Here is a 16843-nt window from a genome sequence, read left to right on the forward strand (position 1 = left end):
GTTCTCTTTACTTAAAATAAGAGATCATGTGGCATTCCAACAGGCAACTAAGTTCCAACTAGGAACCCTGTAATTATGTAGCACAGCAGTGTATTATTTCTGTTCTTTAGAGTCCTTCGTGAGAAGCTAACTTAAAAAGTTCTAACCAGTCCATTACGCAACGTTCAGTTCTAACAGAGCTGAACAGAAAAATCTGGAGGATGTAGGCTTGGTGTGAAATACAGTTAAGGGGAGCAACCTCTTAAAGAACAGCAGAGATGCACACAGGCAAATAAAAAGAATATACTAGATGAAGGCAATCAGGAATAAAAAAAAAAAAGAATTCACACTAGTTTTAAATCACCATTACAAATATACACAAGTTAGTTAACTCCAAAATTGGTTACTCGCCACTTAAGTGTAATACACAGTTCATAAACATACTGTTCTTAAACATGGCCCACTTCAGCCATAGTTTCACAACATAGATAGCCTAAAACTACTTCAGCAACAAGAACATACACCACTAACTTTGCTATCAGTCCATCACAAGCACGCATTTTTAACAAGCAAGTTCTTCTAAAAGACACTATAGAAAGGTCACAAGGCCTGCCCTCTTTGGAGGGGCGGACTAGCAATCTCCCAGGTCCTAGATGGCCCCGACCCAGGTTCCACTGCCTTTGGCCCGATAAGGTAGATACTTTCAACGTAATCACAGGTTAGAGTCTGGGTCGGCTTGTAATAATGCGCAAGTGCATATCTTTCATTCTCCACTGCAAGACTCTTCCAGCAGTAATCGTCATAGGACCCCCTAGGATAGCATTATGAAGAAAAAAAAAGAAACTTACCTGAAAGTTTCTAAACCAAATCCTGTTGTCTGCAACAGTGAAGGTGAATACATGATCTACAAACGGTTGGCTCTTTGGATGATAACGGGGAGTAGAAAATATCTAAAACAATAAAGTAGGATTAAAGAGATCACGCAACAAGGTTAGTTAGGCACATATCACAAAACATTCCTCAAAGACCCCCCAAGAAAGGAAACATGGGATTTTGCAGGAAACGCTGTTGGGACACCATGGTTCTTATTTTGCTTCAAATATCCTCCCTCCCAAGTCTATTTTATGATGTCCCTTAGGCTTTGCGGTAGTCTTTAATATAAAGTGAGGATTTGGACGAGAAGCCAGGCTTAGTCTAAGGAGGGCTTTAGGAGGTACACAGAACTCAGCACACAGTGGTTCAAGAAAACACCATGACACTGAAGAGTTATATAAAACAAATGGATATTTACACTAAGGCACACTGTTTCTACTTCTAGGTTTAGGGATGTGGAAAAACATTCACAGTATAAGATCACTTGCAATAGGTTTTTATTGTTTTATGACCAAATCTATGGTCTTTCACCAACAAAAATAATAATCTGGAGTGTTTCAAAGGGGGTGGAATTTTTCGGAGGGCGTGGAATGGACTAGAATGCGTGGAATGGACTAGAATGCATGCGCGACATACATGAATGGTTTGGAATACATGGAACGTTGAAAGAGCATGTAAACCATCTTACCACATTACCATGCTTAATATCTTCTCTTTACTCCACCATTCAACTAGAACAGAGATACTATGACACCATTCGGTATAGCTGTTCTCATACCAACATCAGCCTCATACTCCACATCACTAACTAATCACTGCTGGTTTAATACCCTACAGCCAGGCGTTCTCCTCAGGCCTAACGCAGCCAGAACCGGTCTGGATAAAACCTGCCAGAAAAAACATATACCCCTGATCTCTTAACCACCGCACCTACCGCTATGAAGCAGCTGTTACACAAATGCCACACCAGCTGCACACATATGCGGTGCTCACAAACACCTTTGACTCCCTCTACTCGCTCTACTGACTTGAACTTAGAGGGCGTTCAACCTACCAGCGCCTTCATACCATACCAATAGTACGTAAGGTGCTATATAAATGCAAAGTAACATAACATGAAAAACATTTACATCTTACAAAATCTTTATGAATCTTTCATGTCTCGTATCACTTGATATCAAGAATAAGAGAAAAGAAAGTCAATATCAAAATACAATTATTCACATTAAAATACAATTAGAATACATTATCCAAAATGTACATTGCATCAACTTTCTAAAATACCCATTTCATATAACATTGTCACAACTTCCGTTGCTAAAAACAGATCATGTCCTGCACTCATTCGTTGCCATACATCTATGGAGAAATATCCATTCTGACTAATGAAGCAACCCAGACGTTTAGTTTTACTTCTGCCAACGAGGTGCATTCAATTACTAGATGTTTAAGATCCTGGATATTTGCAGTGATTACAAAAGGAGTACATTTGGATCATGATCATTAGTACAAATGCATAGGATCTCTCCCGTGGGCAAGAGATTAAGCCTACATCTCTAGAATTACTCTCAAAAGGATGGAGAAGGGTACTGGGCAAGATATTTGGGCAAAACGCCCAAAGCTTTATCAACCCGTGAGAAATTAGAATGCTTTTTCACCTTTAGTGGATTTTCAATAAATTCAAACAATTCTCTTCCACTGTGTTCCAATACAGTTGTCACATATGACTCAATCATATTTAGGAATTTGGATGACTTGTCCAAAGTTGCTGCTTATAGTAACACATACAAAGTGTTTTTATCAGATGACAATTTTTCCCAGAGCGATACCACTCTCCACTGGAACCACGCTTGCAATGATATGAGGCAGAGCTAATAGCGTAATGATGGCATGGGTAACGAAGAGGGAAAGTTCAAAACCATGTTCCGCACGATGTTCCAATCTATCCCATGGCAAACCATAGGCCATTTGCTTGACCTCCAGACCATACAGCACCTTAGGTATGATCTTTCTCACATAGAATCTTAATAATTGTTTTATTGAGAATCTACTATTTTTGGTATATATTTTTCTTCATTTGAACGACTAATTTGTCTAATTTATTTTCAATTCTTTCCACCAATTCCCCCCTTTGGTTAAGATGTAAAGAAAAAGCCCAGATACACAATTTCATTCATTATACCTATTTGGATACCATCGATAGTTCATTTGGATTGCGGTCCTTTTTTCCTATGTTTATGGAAAAACGTAATACTACATTTCTATAGTTCATAACCAGTTCATTTTTTTGCATAGAAACTTGGAGCAACCAATAACTGCTGGAGTCCAATAGGTGTAATATGTAGGAGGGCAACGTCATCAGCATATGCCAGCCAACTAATTCCCTGCCCCCTCTAGTTTAGGGCTAACCAATCCCACATTAGGGAGAACCTCTTCCAAATCTGCCAAATACAAGTTGAAAAGGACGGGAGCCAATACACATCCCTGCCTTAGTCCTCTTGTTATATTAATATTTCCTCCGAGATATCCAGACAAACCTTTTATCCTTGTATTCTCATGAATACAAGAGATCGACAATAGTGATGGAGGAATATTCAGTTTTATCAATGTGCACCAGAGGATTTGCTGATTCACTGTCAAATAGCCATTTGGACACCCTCTGATCCCGGGCCCAGGTCCCTCTCCCGCCAGCGTCACACACCTGCACTGCCCACCTGGCAACCCCCGCACTTGGGGACTGTTCTGCATTCCTACAGTCCCCCTGCCAGACCTCGATAGCTGACGTCCGCACTTACCCATGCACTTGCCACATGCTGGCTGCTATTTTACTTATTGTTATTATCTATTCCTATGTACTGCACTTTCCTTCCCACGCACTTGCACAATCTGATTGACACCTGGCCTAGTAGGATCGTTGTATGTTCCCCTTGTTCCCCTCCCTTGCCTCGTCGTGCCTTGAAACACTTGTGTATAGGCGCGTTATAAATGCCATATCATTTCAAATGCTTTAGGAAAAAAAAAATAAAGGGAGGATAAACATGTTTTTTCCACCAGACCATGCCTCATCTTTCAAAGCTGATAATCACAGCATTGATTGTAGTCGCCATACCCTTTCTAAAACCAGTTTAGAATTTGGATAAGATATTTTTTTTCCCCAAATCCATCATCTTTCAAGGATCAAAGTGAAAAAGATCTTGCTATCACAATCCAACATGGCTATTGGTCTATAACTACTAATTACATGGGCCTTCCTCCTTCTCCAGCACCCCCCCTGCCAGATTCCCTTTAAGGATTGGGATTATAATAGAGTGCTTCCAATATTCTGGCATAGATCAACGTTTCAATATATCTCTCAATAGATAAGTTAACAGTGTGCACCACAACTCTTTGTTAAGTTTTAATATCATGTTAGATGATCAGTTTGGCCTGTTCAATGACACTGGATTGTACATGATCCTATTACTCCAAACTTTACCATTTATTTCAATCCAGTGGGTTCGCCAGCTACGCTCACTTACCCCACTACTTTGTGATTCATTTTTTAAATTTGTCTTGATTGTTAATTAAGGCTGAAAATCCTGGGGGTTATTCCGAGAGGGGGATGACCATCGTCTCACCGTCTAATTGGGCCATTTGGTATTTGTGATTACGGATCCATTGCTTATAATGGATATGGGTTGTTTTACCGAAGTTACGGCGGAATGGATCATAATCGATTCCGCCACAACTCCATTTGATCTTCAGTCAAACAACCCCAGTCCCTTGCCCCCGAACCAGCCCTATATTAAACCCCCCCCTTCCCCTACTTACATTCTACTTGGACGACCGGTACTCATTCCACTGCCCCGCAGCGTCAGTTCGTCCCTAAAATGTGGGCAGGAGCTGATGCCGCAGGGTCGCTTTTTTGAGTTCCCCCCCTCCCCCAAACCGAATATACCAAACATAGGGAGCAGGGGACACCCCCGCAGCCCCGTTCCTCACGTTCGGTATATTAGGCTGAAAACAAATGGTACTACCCAAGTTCGAACAAAACAACCATACAGTTTTATTTGAACAAATTGGGCAATATCCTCAAATTCTAGATCGCTCACTTTTCTTTTTGAGAAAATTCAAAATCACTTAACCGATTGTTTTAACTACCTTAATCAATGCTTGTGCATTTTATTTTGCACAATAGCTCATTATCAAACACATGAAGATGATTGGCACTTCTATATTGACCATTTTTTTGCATCTCATTTCCCACAGAAAGACTTCTATTCCTTTGTTGAGCATACTCCCATCACTTCCTCCATAATGACATTATTATTATATGCTTCAAGTTTATTCACCAGCTTAGTCCCTCCATGTAACATTTTGTATCTCATTCCCTCCAGAATTTACCACCAAATGTCCATTATTTGATTGATCACCCTTTGTGTGAAGCTCAAACGATGCTTTTAATATACTGTGATCGCTAAATGGTTTCCTTCACTAAAAGTATTATATACCAAGCATTTCTCTAGTCTAGAATATTACATAATCGAGGATTGTGCCCCCCTTTTCCATGTTGCCTTTCTCTGTAGATCTCCCTTAATATTACCATTTGCAATTATCAGATCTCACACCTGGACAATTCTCTCCATCTTCTACCATTTATGATATTTTTATCAATTCTACTTTGTTTAAACAGTCTGACTTTAGATCCCCAGCTAACATCACACGAGATTCCTCATCAATTTCCGAGATGTCATTTAGGAAAGCATCTAAACCTGCTATTGCCAAATTCCAATAGAGGTTTAGCAATAGAATAGATTATTTCATTCCATTGCTTTCCTCTATTTCAATTGCAACTGCTAAAGATACCAGGAACGCTGTCCGACAGTCCTTGAGGATTTTATTATCGATTTTCTTAATGCAGTTAAGACACACCCCGATGGCAGTCCTCCATTCGGATTAACAGCCGCTTATTGAATCACAGTGTACCCATCTATACAGATTTGCTTAGAGAGCCACGCTTCTTGGAAAAAAATGTTTTGTATCAAAGATTACATTTCCCCCCCCCCTCATTTCTCAGGAAGCTATTAAAGCCTCTAGTGTTCCAGACTGTTAGGTCACCTGCAATTTACTAAGGATAGATAAACCACCAGTATGTATGTTCATAAAAGCCTTTAGGGTAACAAATCACTTTGTCAACCAACTTGAAACATATACTTTTTCTAACTTTGACCTAAGCCCATCTTAAGAGTACAACTATCTGGTATGAGTCGCTCAAGGTTCAGATGAGTCATTGGGCCACCAGTGACCAGGGGTTAGGCAGGAAAAGGCGAAAAAGGCAAAGTACAGTGTTCAAAGAGGTAGTATCCAGCAGGATTCACTACTGTTGCAGGTAAATAAAAGCATTAGTTAAAAAAGAAGCTCAGGAAGGATTGCCTCTAGGACCAGTGTCCTAGGGCAGGTGGTTTTACTGCGAGAGCACGGTTGGTTGTCCACCCCAATGTAACTATGGGGACCTAGGAGGATGCAGATCCAAGCTATGAGCAGCCCCCAGAGTCACCAAATGAAGCAAGCAGACTCCTGGCAATGTACCCGGAATGGGACAGTACCGTCGGACGAAGAAGCACATTACAGCAGGATCCAGCGACACGACAGCAGACCTAGCCCAGGTTTCTCGGTCTTGGCAACAGGAGAAGGGGATTTCGGTGGATCTGGCGACAGCTATTGTGCAGAATAATGTCCAGCAAAGGATCTTTGCGGTTCTAGCTTGGAGCCTTTTTACAGGCTTGGTGGAGCGGCAGTTGTCGCAGCAGTCCACTCTTCTCGGTCCTCGTGAGGGGACTCTCTGGAGAGAATTAGAGTAGATGCAGGTCTAGGAGGATGCCCTCAAAGTTGCAGGCATATAACTATGCAGCATAGGACCCCGGGTATTGGGACTGCAGGCTGTGGAGGTTGCAGCTCTTCCAGGGATGGCGCAACGTAGTTCGTACTGGGACTGATTAGGCCGATCCGTACATGGGACGAAGTAGTCTTATTTGGATCTTCCCTGTTGCTTAGAAGGAGGAGGTCAGGACAGCAGCTGTTACTCAATAGGCTCTAGCGGTCGTTGGAAGTTGCTGGTAGCGTCCTGTTTCTTCTCCATCTGTTCTAGTGGTCGATTCAAAGTTTCAGCTCCAGGACTATGGAATTTTTTCCAGGACCACTGGTTGAATCCACCAATCATGTCCCATGTCCCATGCACCATTCAAACTTCAGGGGATGGTTGTCCAACGGGGACAGCTAGCCTCCCAGTCTGAACTGGTTTTAGTAAGGCATATTGCTGGACAAAGGGTAGGGGAGTTTTGGTCACCTCCTCCACTTCCAGTTCTGCCAGTCATTCAAAGACCCTTTGCGGGCTTTCCTGGGAAGCCCAGCAAAGAAAAAGGGACAAGAGGACCCTCCACAACCCCAAAAGATAGATGAAGGCATAAGAAAGGGCGTCCTCTTTGGGGGAAAGGGCGACACCTTTTGGGGAAAATGGTATTCCTTATTGCAGCTGCAAAGACAGCCTGCGATAAAATTGTGCAAAAGGGCCACTGCCACCAGCCTGCACAGTAATTTATAACAGTAACAACTTGTTACTGGAGAATCAAAAAAGGAACATACCGTCTCCTCAACACTCCACTTAAGAAGGGGATGTGCTGATCTTGAAAAATAAAAACCACAAAAAGCGGATATTCCCATGCCCTGTTAAGTTTAGGAGCTAGTCCGGGAAATAAAAAATAAAAAAAAAACAAAGGGGAATCTCTAGGATCGTCTAGCAACACTGCACAGAAGACATGGGGTGCTGCTTTTGTAAAATGTAAATGCCAAAAAGTTGGAGGGAAGCAGGACTCCAAGCAGAAGTATCAAAACCTGGACAAAAAGGTACCATACACCAGAGTAAAAAGGGAGAGACTGGGGAACATGTTTCCCTCTCAAGATAATTAGCAGAATATCCAGGTGTCCAGCCAAGCAGTGCTGGGGGGGCTCAGCGTGGAGATTTCACACAAAGAAAGAAATCTACCCTAACACACTATTGATGTATTCCTAGTCTTTTTTTAAACTCTCTTTTACCTTCCAGCCATTGCGTGGTTCTGTTACCCCAAAGGTACCCCAAAGTGTTCCAGAGAGTACTCGCTCTCTATTAGGCATGTGGATTGACTGGTGGAAGCTATTTTGCCTTGTGTAAAATTACTCTTATTGGAAACCATTTTTCCTGGCTAGGTCCTTTTGCACCCCCTTCTCCATTTCACAAAATGGTTGGTCTTTGTTTGAAGACCCGAGGGCACGGGGGTAGGGTGAAGTCACAAGACTATCCATTGTACCCGAGTGCGAGAGAGCCCTTTCCCAGAGTGCCTGGAGGGATGACCAACCTTTTGGCTAACCAACCTTCATTTTGAATATTTCTTGGTGTGGGAATGGGTACTGTGCTCCCTTTCTGCCTCCAGAGTGGGATAAAATCAAACCCCTCCCCCCTTACCCATTCACCCGGAACACAGCACCAGCATCCTTTGATGCACCACTGAATCAAGACAGCGGAGCACTGCAACTCCAGAAGGAATATACTTTGGTGTGCTCCTTCCCCCTGATCCGGGTAGCGACAACTGGATCACAGCTGTTGTTCAAAGCCCTCTGATGCTCCTTACAATGCCTGCACTGCCAATTCCAGGAGTGAAATCCTTGGGAGACTCTGCACCTTTTGGATTGGTTTCTTTATCCCAGGATGCCAGGCAAGCACCCTGGCACCACCTCCCCAGTCTAGGATCACCCAGCGGCCTGTGCTACCCTTTGTCCTGTAACCACATTACTGAACTCTCCTCCTAGTTCCTATTCCGTAGCGGTCTCCTCTCCGGTGTGATTTTGTAAGAATAGCTTCAATAATCGTTTTTCCATAGGTTGCTCACAAGCAATCCTTGCCTCAGACGGTGATGGGAGGAACACTACATCCAAGGCCGCTGCTTCTTCACCTTTCATCTTCTCTGGCTTGAACCATTGCCCAAGAAGCCGTTGGATATTGAAGAATAGTCCTTCCCCAAGAGTGTGTGGGTCCTCCCTGCATCAGTGCGTCATCACTGGAACCTTCAGCGACTGGCAACCACTAATGCACTACTCCTTTGTGCAACCAGGCTAGTGCTCACTTGCGCTGCTAGCGAGGATCATTGAAATCTTCTTTGGGTCCAGTATTAATCGTTACGGGTCTTATGTAGCTTAAATATCACCATACTCCTGAAACTGCTCCTTTGAACACTTTTGCATAAAGTAGCTGTTCCTTCAAAAGCCTGCTCAACCTGTCTCCCTTGGTGTCGTCCCAAACTCTCTGCCCCATACAAAAAAAAGAAGTCTACCAGTGATTGCATTTTCCCAATCTAGTAAAGACTCTTTATTTAACTCCTTTTGAAAGGAGTTCACCTGTTGCATTTGACCAGGTTTACTTACCTGCAAGTGCAGTGTTTATTAATGATTTTATGATGAAAAATATAGTGTGTGGACATATTCTCATTTACCATTTGTGAAACGTGTGCACTGTACCAGCTACCCAACCCACTCGACCTCTCGGGAGCAGCGTTGGCTTGAACTGCCACACAATCACGTCGAGAGCCTGGTGAGCTTGATGGAATCACTGTTTTCAAGTCATGAATACATAACTAAACACCCTGTCCACAAGGCTAAAGGAAATACTTCCCAACAGTAGCAAAGGAGGACCGCAGACTTTTATACATTATGGCCTGCCAGTTCTCTCATCTAAGATTGCATCCTAACAAGCCTTGCATTGTCCACTGATGCAGAGGCAATGGTGAATAGGTATTGCAGCATACTTCAGAAAAACAGAGGAATCAAAATGAAGTCACATGAAGGGAGGCTGAAGGTTTTCTAAAAGTAGACCAAAGCTTTGCTAGCCTCACTAGCTGAACCCCATTTCCCAGAACGGGCCAAATCGAGCCATCAATGTACAGCCAACAGATTGGAGAGGTGACTTCCAACACAGGTAACACAAATCAGCAAGATCTTTGATGCATCCCCCAGTTTATGTAACGGATCAGTGATTCCTGGCTGTCTGTCAACCCTTTTGCTACAAAAACCCAGACAACATTATGATGAGCTTGGATATACTTTGAAGCTATCACATGATGGGGCAGTATCTTTCAGGGTCGGCGGATGAGATTTTCAATAAAAGGGGTGTTAACACCTTTTTTCCATATCACGCGATTCTTAACACTATCCATGGATTGATTATAAAATTAAATACATTCCTCTCTATAGTGAAAAGCAGAATTTGCTTACATTTTCGTTCAAATGATCCAAGAAGTAAGATGAATTGCATAAACTAAAAAACGGCATGGACTCCCACTAAGTAAAAATGGGGAGGTGGGGGAGTTTTGGGTGGATGATCTATGCATACAATCTGAATGCAGGTTTCTGAATTGCTCCGGAACTTCACAACTACAGGTTCAAAAAGCAAAGGTAAAATCCTTTGACTGCCTGAAAAACCAGATTTAAAAGAAAATCCAACCCACTAAATGCATGTTCACTGGTTATGGAGTACACAAGACTGAGAAAAGAATACGCCCCGCCCCGAAAATAGTCCAACATATTTCAGTGATCAATAGGACATGCCCTTCTAGAGGTCTATACAGTAAGGACAGTATATTGTTGTTCAGGTTACTCAACAAACAATGGCATTTACTTACCATGGACAAGGTACCGAGTGCCTGTATTGGTACTAAACCAAACATAACTTATAGAAGGGCACCAATTATATGCAACAAAGTGTTCTAGCTATATGCAACCACTGAGACAAAAATTGACTTGGTTAACATCGGGTCCTCCTAATATAGGTTTTCACAAATGCATTTTATTCAGTATGTGTCCCTATGCACTTCAGAAAACACGCGTTGAAACTAGGCATATTGGGAGATATAACAATGGTCGCAGAACATTTGTTGTCTACATAATATTTATTTTGAGTGTACCATCCATGTACTGCTTATACAAATTAGGGAGAATCTGACCTCCATAGGATAGCAAAACCCAAGATTACCCCTGGCAATGCACTGTAGCACCAAACATCAAATGGACAACAAAAAAATCTATCAGATTTGTAGCTACTGATCAAGTGCAATTATCCATAAGGGAAGGCAAATCACTTGGTGGCTGGGGGGGGGGGATTGTGGCTAGCAGCCATGTGAGGCAGACATGCTCATTAGAGGCTCCATACGTTAACTATACAACTAAAAAACAACTAAGAAATAAGGAAGCGACTGCCGAGAACACCAGAGGGGCTTTCAGCTGCATGGTGAGCCCTGAAAGACTTCAAAGGGTGAAATTGAGTCGGAGGAGAGCCGCGAGTGACGAGGAGAAAACAGAAAGCCACCACCAGGTGCACTATCCAGGCCCATGATAGCCAAAGTTTTTATTATAAAGACAGAGCAAATCCTAACCTTTTCCTGGTCCTGAGGGACAATACAAAGCCTCAGCAAAGATCTCAGTATACCCAGACTACACCTTCCAAGTTCAAAAGAGAAGGGCCCAATACATCACAACGAAAGCACAGGATTGGATGGACAGTGCTCAGATCCCAGAGACTACAGAGCAGAGTCAACGTACTAAGACAAGAGCTAGAAGATAACAGACCTCCATGGCATAATTGAAGATGCTCAGATATGTACGTCAGGGAGGAGATATGCTTAGTCTATCTACATTGAGAGAGTCGCCAATAAGAAGTATGGAAGCGATATAATATTTAAAGTAATAGCAGGAGCAGTACAGAGTAACCACAGAAACCCAGTAGAGGAAATACTACGCGCAGCCCCACTACTCCCACTAAAGTTAGCTTTAGGGTTACTGAACAGTGGCCACCACTTTGGCACCAGGAGACTAGTCTGCTGACCAGGTCGAATGGAGAAGAAACAGGGAAGTCCTAGCGAGCTTAGCACAGCTGGACAAGTAGTTTGAGTTTGGTTTGGTGTTAGTTGAGGGAAGACCGACCGACAGTGAAGCGGAAAAACGCTGCATAAAATTTCTACTACAGCTTGCATCAGACTGGCAGCCCCATTAGTACCCTGGGTATGGAAATGTAATGGCTGAAACAGTTAAAATCATGACATGGAATGTCAGGGGACTAAATAACTATGTTAAACGCAGAAGAGTAAGCACGTACATAAAGAGAAATAAAAATGGGGCTAGCGTTACACATTTAGATGTACAAAAACAAAAGAAACTGGTGGGCTCCACTTTTTCATCATATCCAGGAGGTGTCCTCATTTGGGTGGACCCGGCCATACCAAAGTGTTGACGAGGACGGCCAATGAAGGTAGAATGGCTATGATACATGGTATGTTAGAGAACCAAGAACTATGCATTGTGAACACTTATGCCCAAATCATGACGATACAGTCTTCTTCAGATCGTTTTATGCTAGGACCTTACAGAGATGGAATATTGATATGGATAGGTCTGACGTTAAAAAACAAACGCCCGACCCCCACTGCCAAAGTATTAAACTAGCCTCAGAAGCACTTCCAGTTGAAAGATCTATGGAGGGCACAACATGGCGATGATAGAGAATATTCCCACTACTCGGCCCCACATACAGTCTACACAAGAATAAAATTACTTGTTCGCAGGTGATGAACATGTGACAGAATTTACAGAGGCGGAATATCTAGCTAGGATCCTGTCAGACCACTCTGCAATTACAGTAGAATGGCAGGTATTTGCCCCAAGACCACCCATACCCACAAAGTACAGTGGACTTCATTGCAATTAACGAGGGAAGCGTGCAAAAGGTGATCACGGTCTGGGAAACATACAAGGTAGTTGTCAGGGGCGAAATGATAGAGTCGGGGGGGGGGATGGGAGAAAGATTACAAAAAACTATTGTTAATGACCTGAAAAACATGGAAGAGAAATTGCTGGTGATGGAGCGGAAAGCAAATGCAAACAAGGAACAGGTAGAAGAGGTTATCAGATTGAAACAAGCATGCCTAGTGCAGTGGGACAGGTTGGTGAAATTCAATCGCGAGAGATGAGGAAAGGAGTATGCTCCATCCGGAACAGACCAAGATGAGGTAAACAGGCAGGCATAAATGAAGTCTTTTCTGAGTATTATAAAAGGCATTATACGTGGATGCCCAGATAGATGGGGAGATGGGGAGAGGGACCTACAAGATGCACTACATCTTAATGCCCTGTCACATCCAGATGCACAGCAGTCTGATGCACTGGAGGCACCCATAACCCCATAGGAGGTCGTAGCCACCATAGAACATTGCCCTCGGGGAAAGCCCCAGGCACGGATGGGCTTACAGGTGAATTTTATAAGGCCTATGTAGACACGTTGGCGCCACTCCTTGCCAAGGTGTATAACGAGGTGTACGAAGAGGATATCCTCCCTGATAGCATGAGGGAAGCCCTGATAATCCCGCTACTTAGCCGAATAAGGTAGATACAGACTGTGGATCCTACAGATCACGGTCACTGCTGAACCAAGTCAGTAAGATCCTCACAGCAATCTTGGCAAATACTCTGTAAAGTAATGCCTGCGCTGATCAATCCAGACCAGAATGGATATGTGCCAGGGAGGAATATTGCGGGGAACCCGATAAGGCTGCACCAAGTGATTTATAGCACGAGAGACAGCGCAGCACAGTGTGCGGTTGCTTCACTGAACGCGACTAAGTCATTCGATTCCGTTCACTGGAATTAGTTGTATGCCACAATGGTAAAGATGGGAATAGGGACGCAGTATGGTACAGCTTCTATACACCAAACCAATGGCCAGGGTTAGGACGTGAAGTACGTAGGGTTAGGATGGGAAGTACGTACTAAGACAAATGGCAACTATATAGGTGTATGAGACAAGGATGCCCCCTGTCCTCTATGCTGTATATTATAGCTGCTGAACCCATAGCTGCCTATTTGAGACAGGAATATAGCGACGCTGGAATTGACATAGATTGGGTGAAGCATATAGTGTCCATGTATGCTGATATGTTACTGTACCTGTGCAACCCAGAGAAATCTGCCATATGTACTGGAGGTGTTGGACAACTTTAGTATATGGACGGGGATCAGAACAATCAAGAGCAAGTCATGTCTGTTCCCACTGGCCAAGACGGCAACTGTGGCAGGGGAGGACCTGCCGGTGCTTGCCCTGCCATGGAGCAAGACCTCCCTCAGATACATGGGGGTCAACATATATCACGATTCCAAACGTGAACACTAATTCAACACATTACAAGCTAAAAATGTTTTAGTGAAATCAATTGAGTTTGAGCAAGTTAACCCGGTCTATGATGAAGAGCGGCATTGCTCTTCATCATAGACCGGTGACACTACCGAGACTCGTGCATTGTTTTGGAAATGTCCTTTATAATATTCCACTGCAATTCTTCCAAATGTTTGAAAAAATATGTAGGGGCTTCCTTTGGCAAGAAGGAACACAGAGTTGCGCTGAGTATATTTCCAAGGCCCTATGAACATGGGGTGGGGTTGAAGATACCAAACTTTGAGTTGTACTTTCTGGCGTGCCAGCAACAATACATAGTGCAATGGATGGTAGATGATCCCACGACAGAAACTGCGCTTTTACAACCAGCCATAAATAAGAGATACTTCAGGGACCCAATTTGGATTCCCACTAGAGAACAAAATATTTATCCTTACCTGGTGCAAATGGGCATTCAAATTTGGAAAAGGACCAGTTAAGTCATGGGACTACAAGACCACTCTCGCCCCAGACCCCTATAGCGGCGATAATGGCAGGTATGCCAGCCAGTGGGGCAATCACAATGGGAAATATGCAGCATAACTACGGTCGGAGACCTGCGGAACGAACAGGGGCTGATGAGATTTGCTGAGCTGCAGGAGGCTAAGGGTATACATAAAGGTCAATTTCTGTTACATAACACAGTGATTAGTGTGTTCAAGGGCACGTGGACGAACAGCAATGAGGAGACCACTGGAGTGAAGAAATAGAGACATTGCTTACCGCAGCGAAGGGTAGACATGCCATTTAAAGGATCTATGAGATATTGATAGAACGTAACTCGAGAATTGAAGTGTGGGGAGAATTGGGAAAGGGAATTGGGCAAAACGTTCGAAGATAAAGAATGGAAGAATAGAACATACCAGAAGGTGGTCTCCAGAAATGCCAGACTTCAACTGATACAACTTTACATCACGCAGAGAGCATACCTCACACCAGCTGCCATTGCAAAATACAAGGGAGCGGGCAAACAGGAATGTCCTATATGCAGGATGGAAGAGTCAGGCCTTAAACACATGTTCTGGGGATGCCCAATAGTGCAGGTGTTCTGGAGGGGAGTGGCCCATTAGTTTAGGAGGAAATATTGAGAATAAATACTGCAATATCATAATGTACACCATTGTGCGGTTTTGTTATAACAGAAAATGTAAATAAATTGGAGGTTTTTCTTTAATAATGAATGTTACACTATTGTGAGTGTTTCAACCAGCACTGTCACGGAGTAATTCACACATGAAACGCATATTTGCCCAAGGGTAATGTTTTACTTCTTTTAAGCAGGAGTGCATTTGGGAAAGGCGATTATGGACGCAAGTGCACGCATCGTACACGTACATTTGATGTCACAATATACATACTTTTTTTGCACATTTAACATACTATAAGCACTTTCTCGGTATGCGCACTAAAACCTTTACAGATGCAATGCAGCCATTGGCACACAAGCTGTTAAATCATCAACATTGACACATGAAACTTCTATTTACCCAAGGGTAATGTTTTACCTCTTAAGAATGAACACATTTGGGTGAATTTGGACGCAAGTGCACACGTCATAGACGTAAACGTGATGTCACGATTTACATTTTTTTCAGCATACTTAACATACCAGCGCAATAAGTATTTTCTTAGTATGCACTTCTAAAATGTATTTCATAAATCATACTTCATTGTTAGGGAGAATTCTCAGAAATGTGCCAATTCCCTCTACCTTAGAGACCCGCAGCAACTTTGCAGGCTTTTGAGGACTTGATTTTATTAACCTGGAGAGAGTGATGGCCTCCACCCCCCCACCCCCTCATGTATTTTAATGTGATTTTGTTGTGGAGTCTGACAAACTCCATAGGCATCATCTTTCACATTGTGTCACATAGCACCTTCAGCGCAGTGACACAGGGAAGCCTTTCAGATTTCCCAAAGGTTTAAATACCTTCTCTGGGATAAACTACTGATTCCCAGAGCAGTAAATCGAAATCGACTACTTCACTTTCTAGACCCAACACACTATCTTGCTGGAGGGGTTACTTAGTATCCCCTTTGTCCAGCTTCTCATGTAAAATTTTCATGTTACCCTTTCCTCACTGAATGACTGGTGGCAGAGGTTTACTTTTTACTACAATTATGGGATTCACAGCCGCGGTAAAGCACCCATGGTTGCAATTTATCAAAATGGCACTGGTTGTCTTTTTTCGCCATTTCTTTGTGGAAAAGTCCTTCTTGAGATTTACTCTGCGTACCAAACCAGGTTTGGTCCCTTTGTTAATTTTGCCTTTGGCGGGATTCAGAAGTGAAGCCCGCCTCTGGCTCCAGGGTGTCTGGCGGGGGCAGGAAGCAAGGGAGGTGCCCGAAACTCCATGTGCTTAGTCTCCTAGGAGACATGAATGCATTCTTAAGTGATTGGCCGGCTGGCTTTCCAGCAAGGACAGCCACCCTGCTAGGTGACGGACAGCTAGGCTGGAATAGGAGCAAGTTGCATAAAAGGCAAGGCTTTTTGGCTTGGAAGGCAGAGTCGACCACTGGACGAAGGAATCCTAAGAAGAACTTGAAGACGCCTGCTGCAACTCCAGGACCGTTGGTTTGCCCGGTGAAGTCCTGCTGCTGTGCTGAAACTCCAAATTCGTATCGACAGAGAAGCCCCTGCTACGACAACTTCTCCCTTTGAGTTTGGTCAGACTAACTCCAAAGTAAGCCACCTGGATATCCTCTCAAAGCTGGTCGAGTTTCCAC

General features: G+C 43.3%; 1 protein-coding gene across 1 annotated transcript in view; it reads right to left on the reverse strand.

Moving 5' to 3' along the window:
* Positions 1–16843, reverse strand: part of BRIX1 (biogenesis of ribosomes BRX1) — a 129084-nt gene that overhangs the window by 25395 nt on the left and 86846 nt on the right. The window contains exon 8 of the mRNA XM_069627106.1: positions 828–929. Within this exon, the coding sequence (XP_069483207.1) occupies positions 828–929 (102 nt within the window). The remainder of the gene's footprint in view (positions 1–827; positions 930–16843) is intronic.

Source organism: Ambystoma mexicanum, chromosome 6p (genome assembly GCF_040938575.1).
Source record: "Ambystoma mexicanum isolate Mex_15411 chromosome 6p, UKY_AmexF1_1, whole genome shotgun sequence".
Taxonomy (NCBI): Eukaryota; Metazoa; Chordata; class Amphibia; order Caudata; family Ambystomatidae; genus Ambystoma; species Ambystoma mexicanum.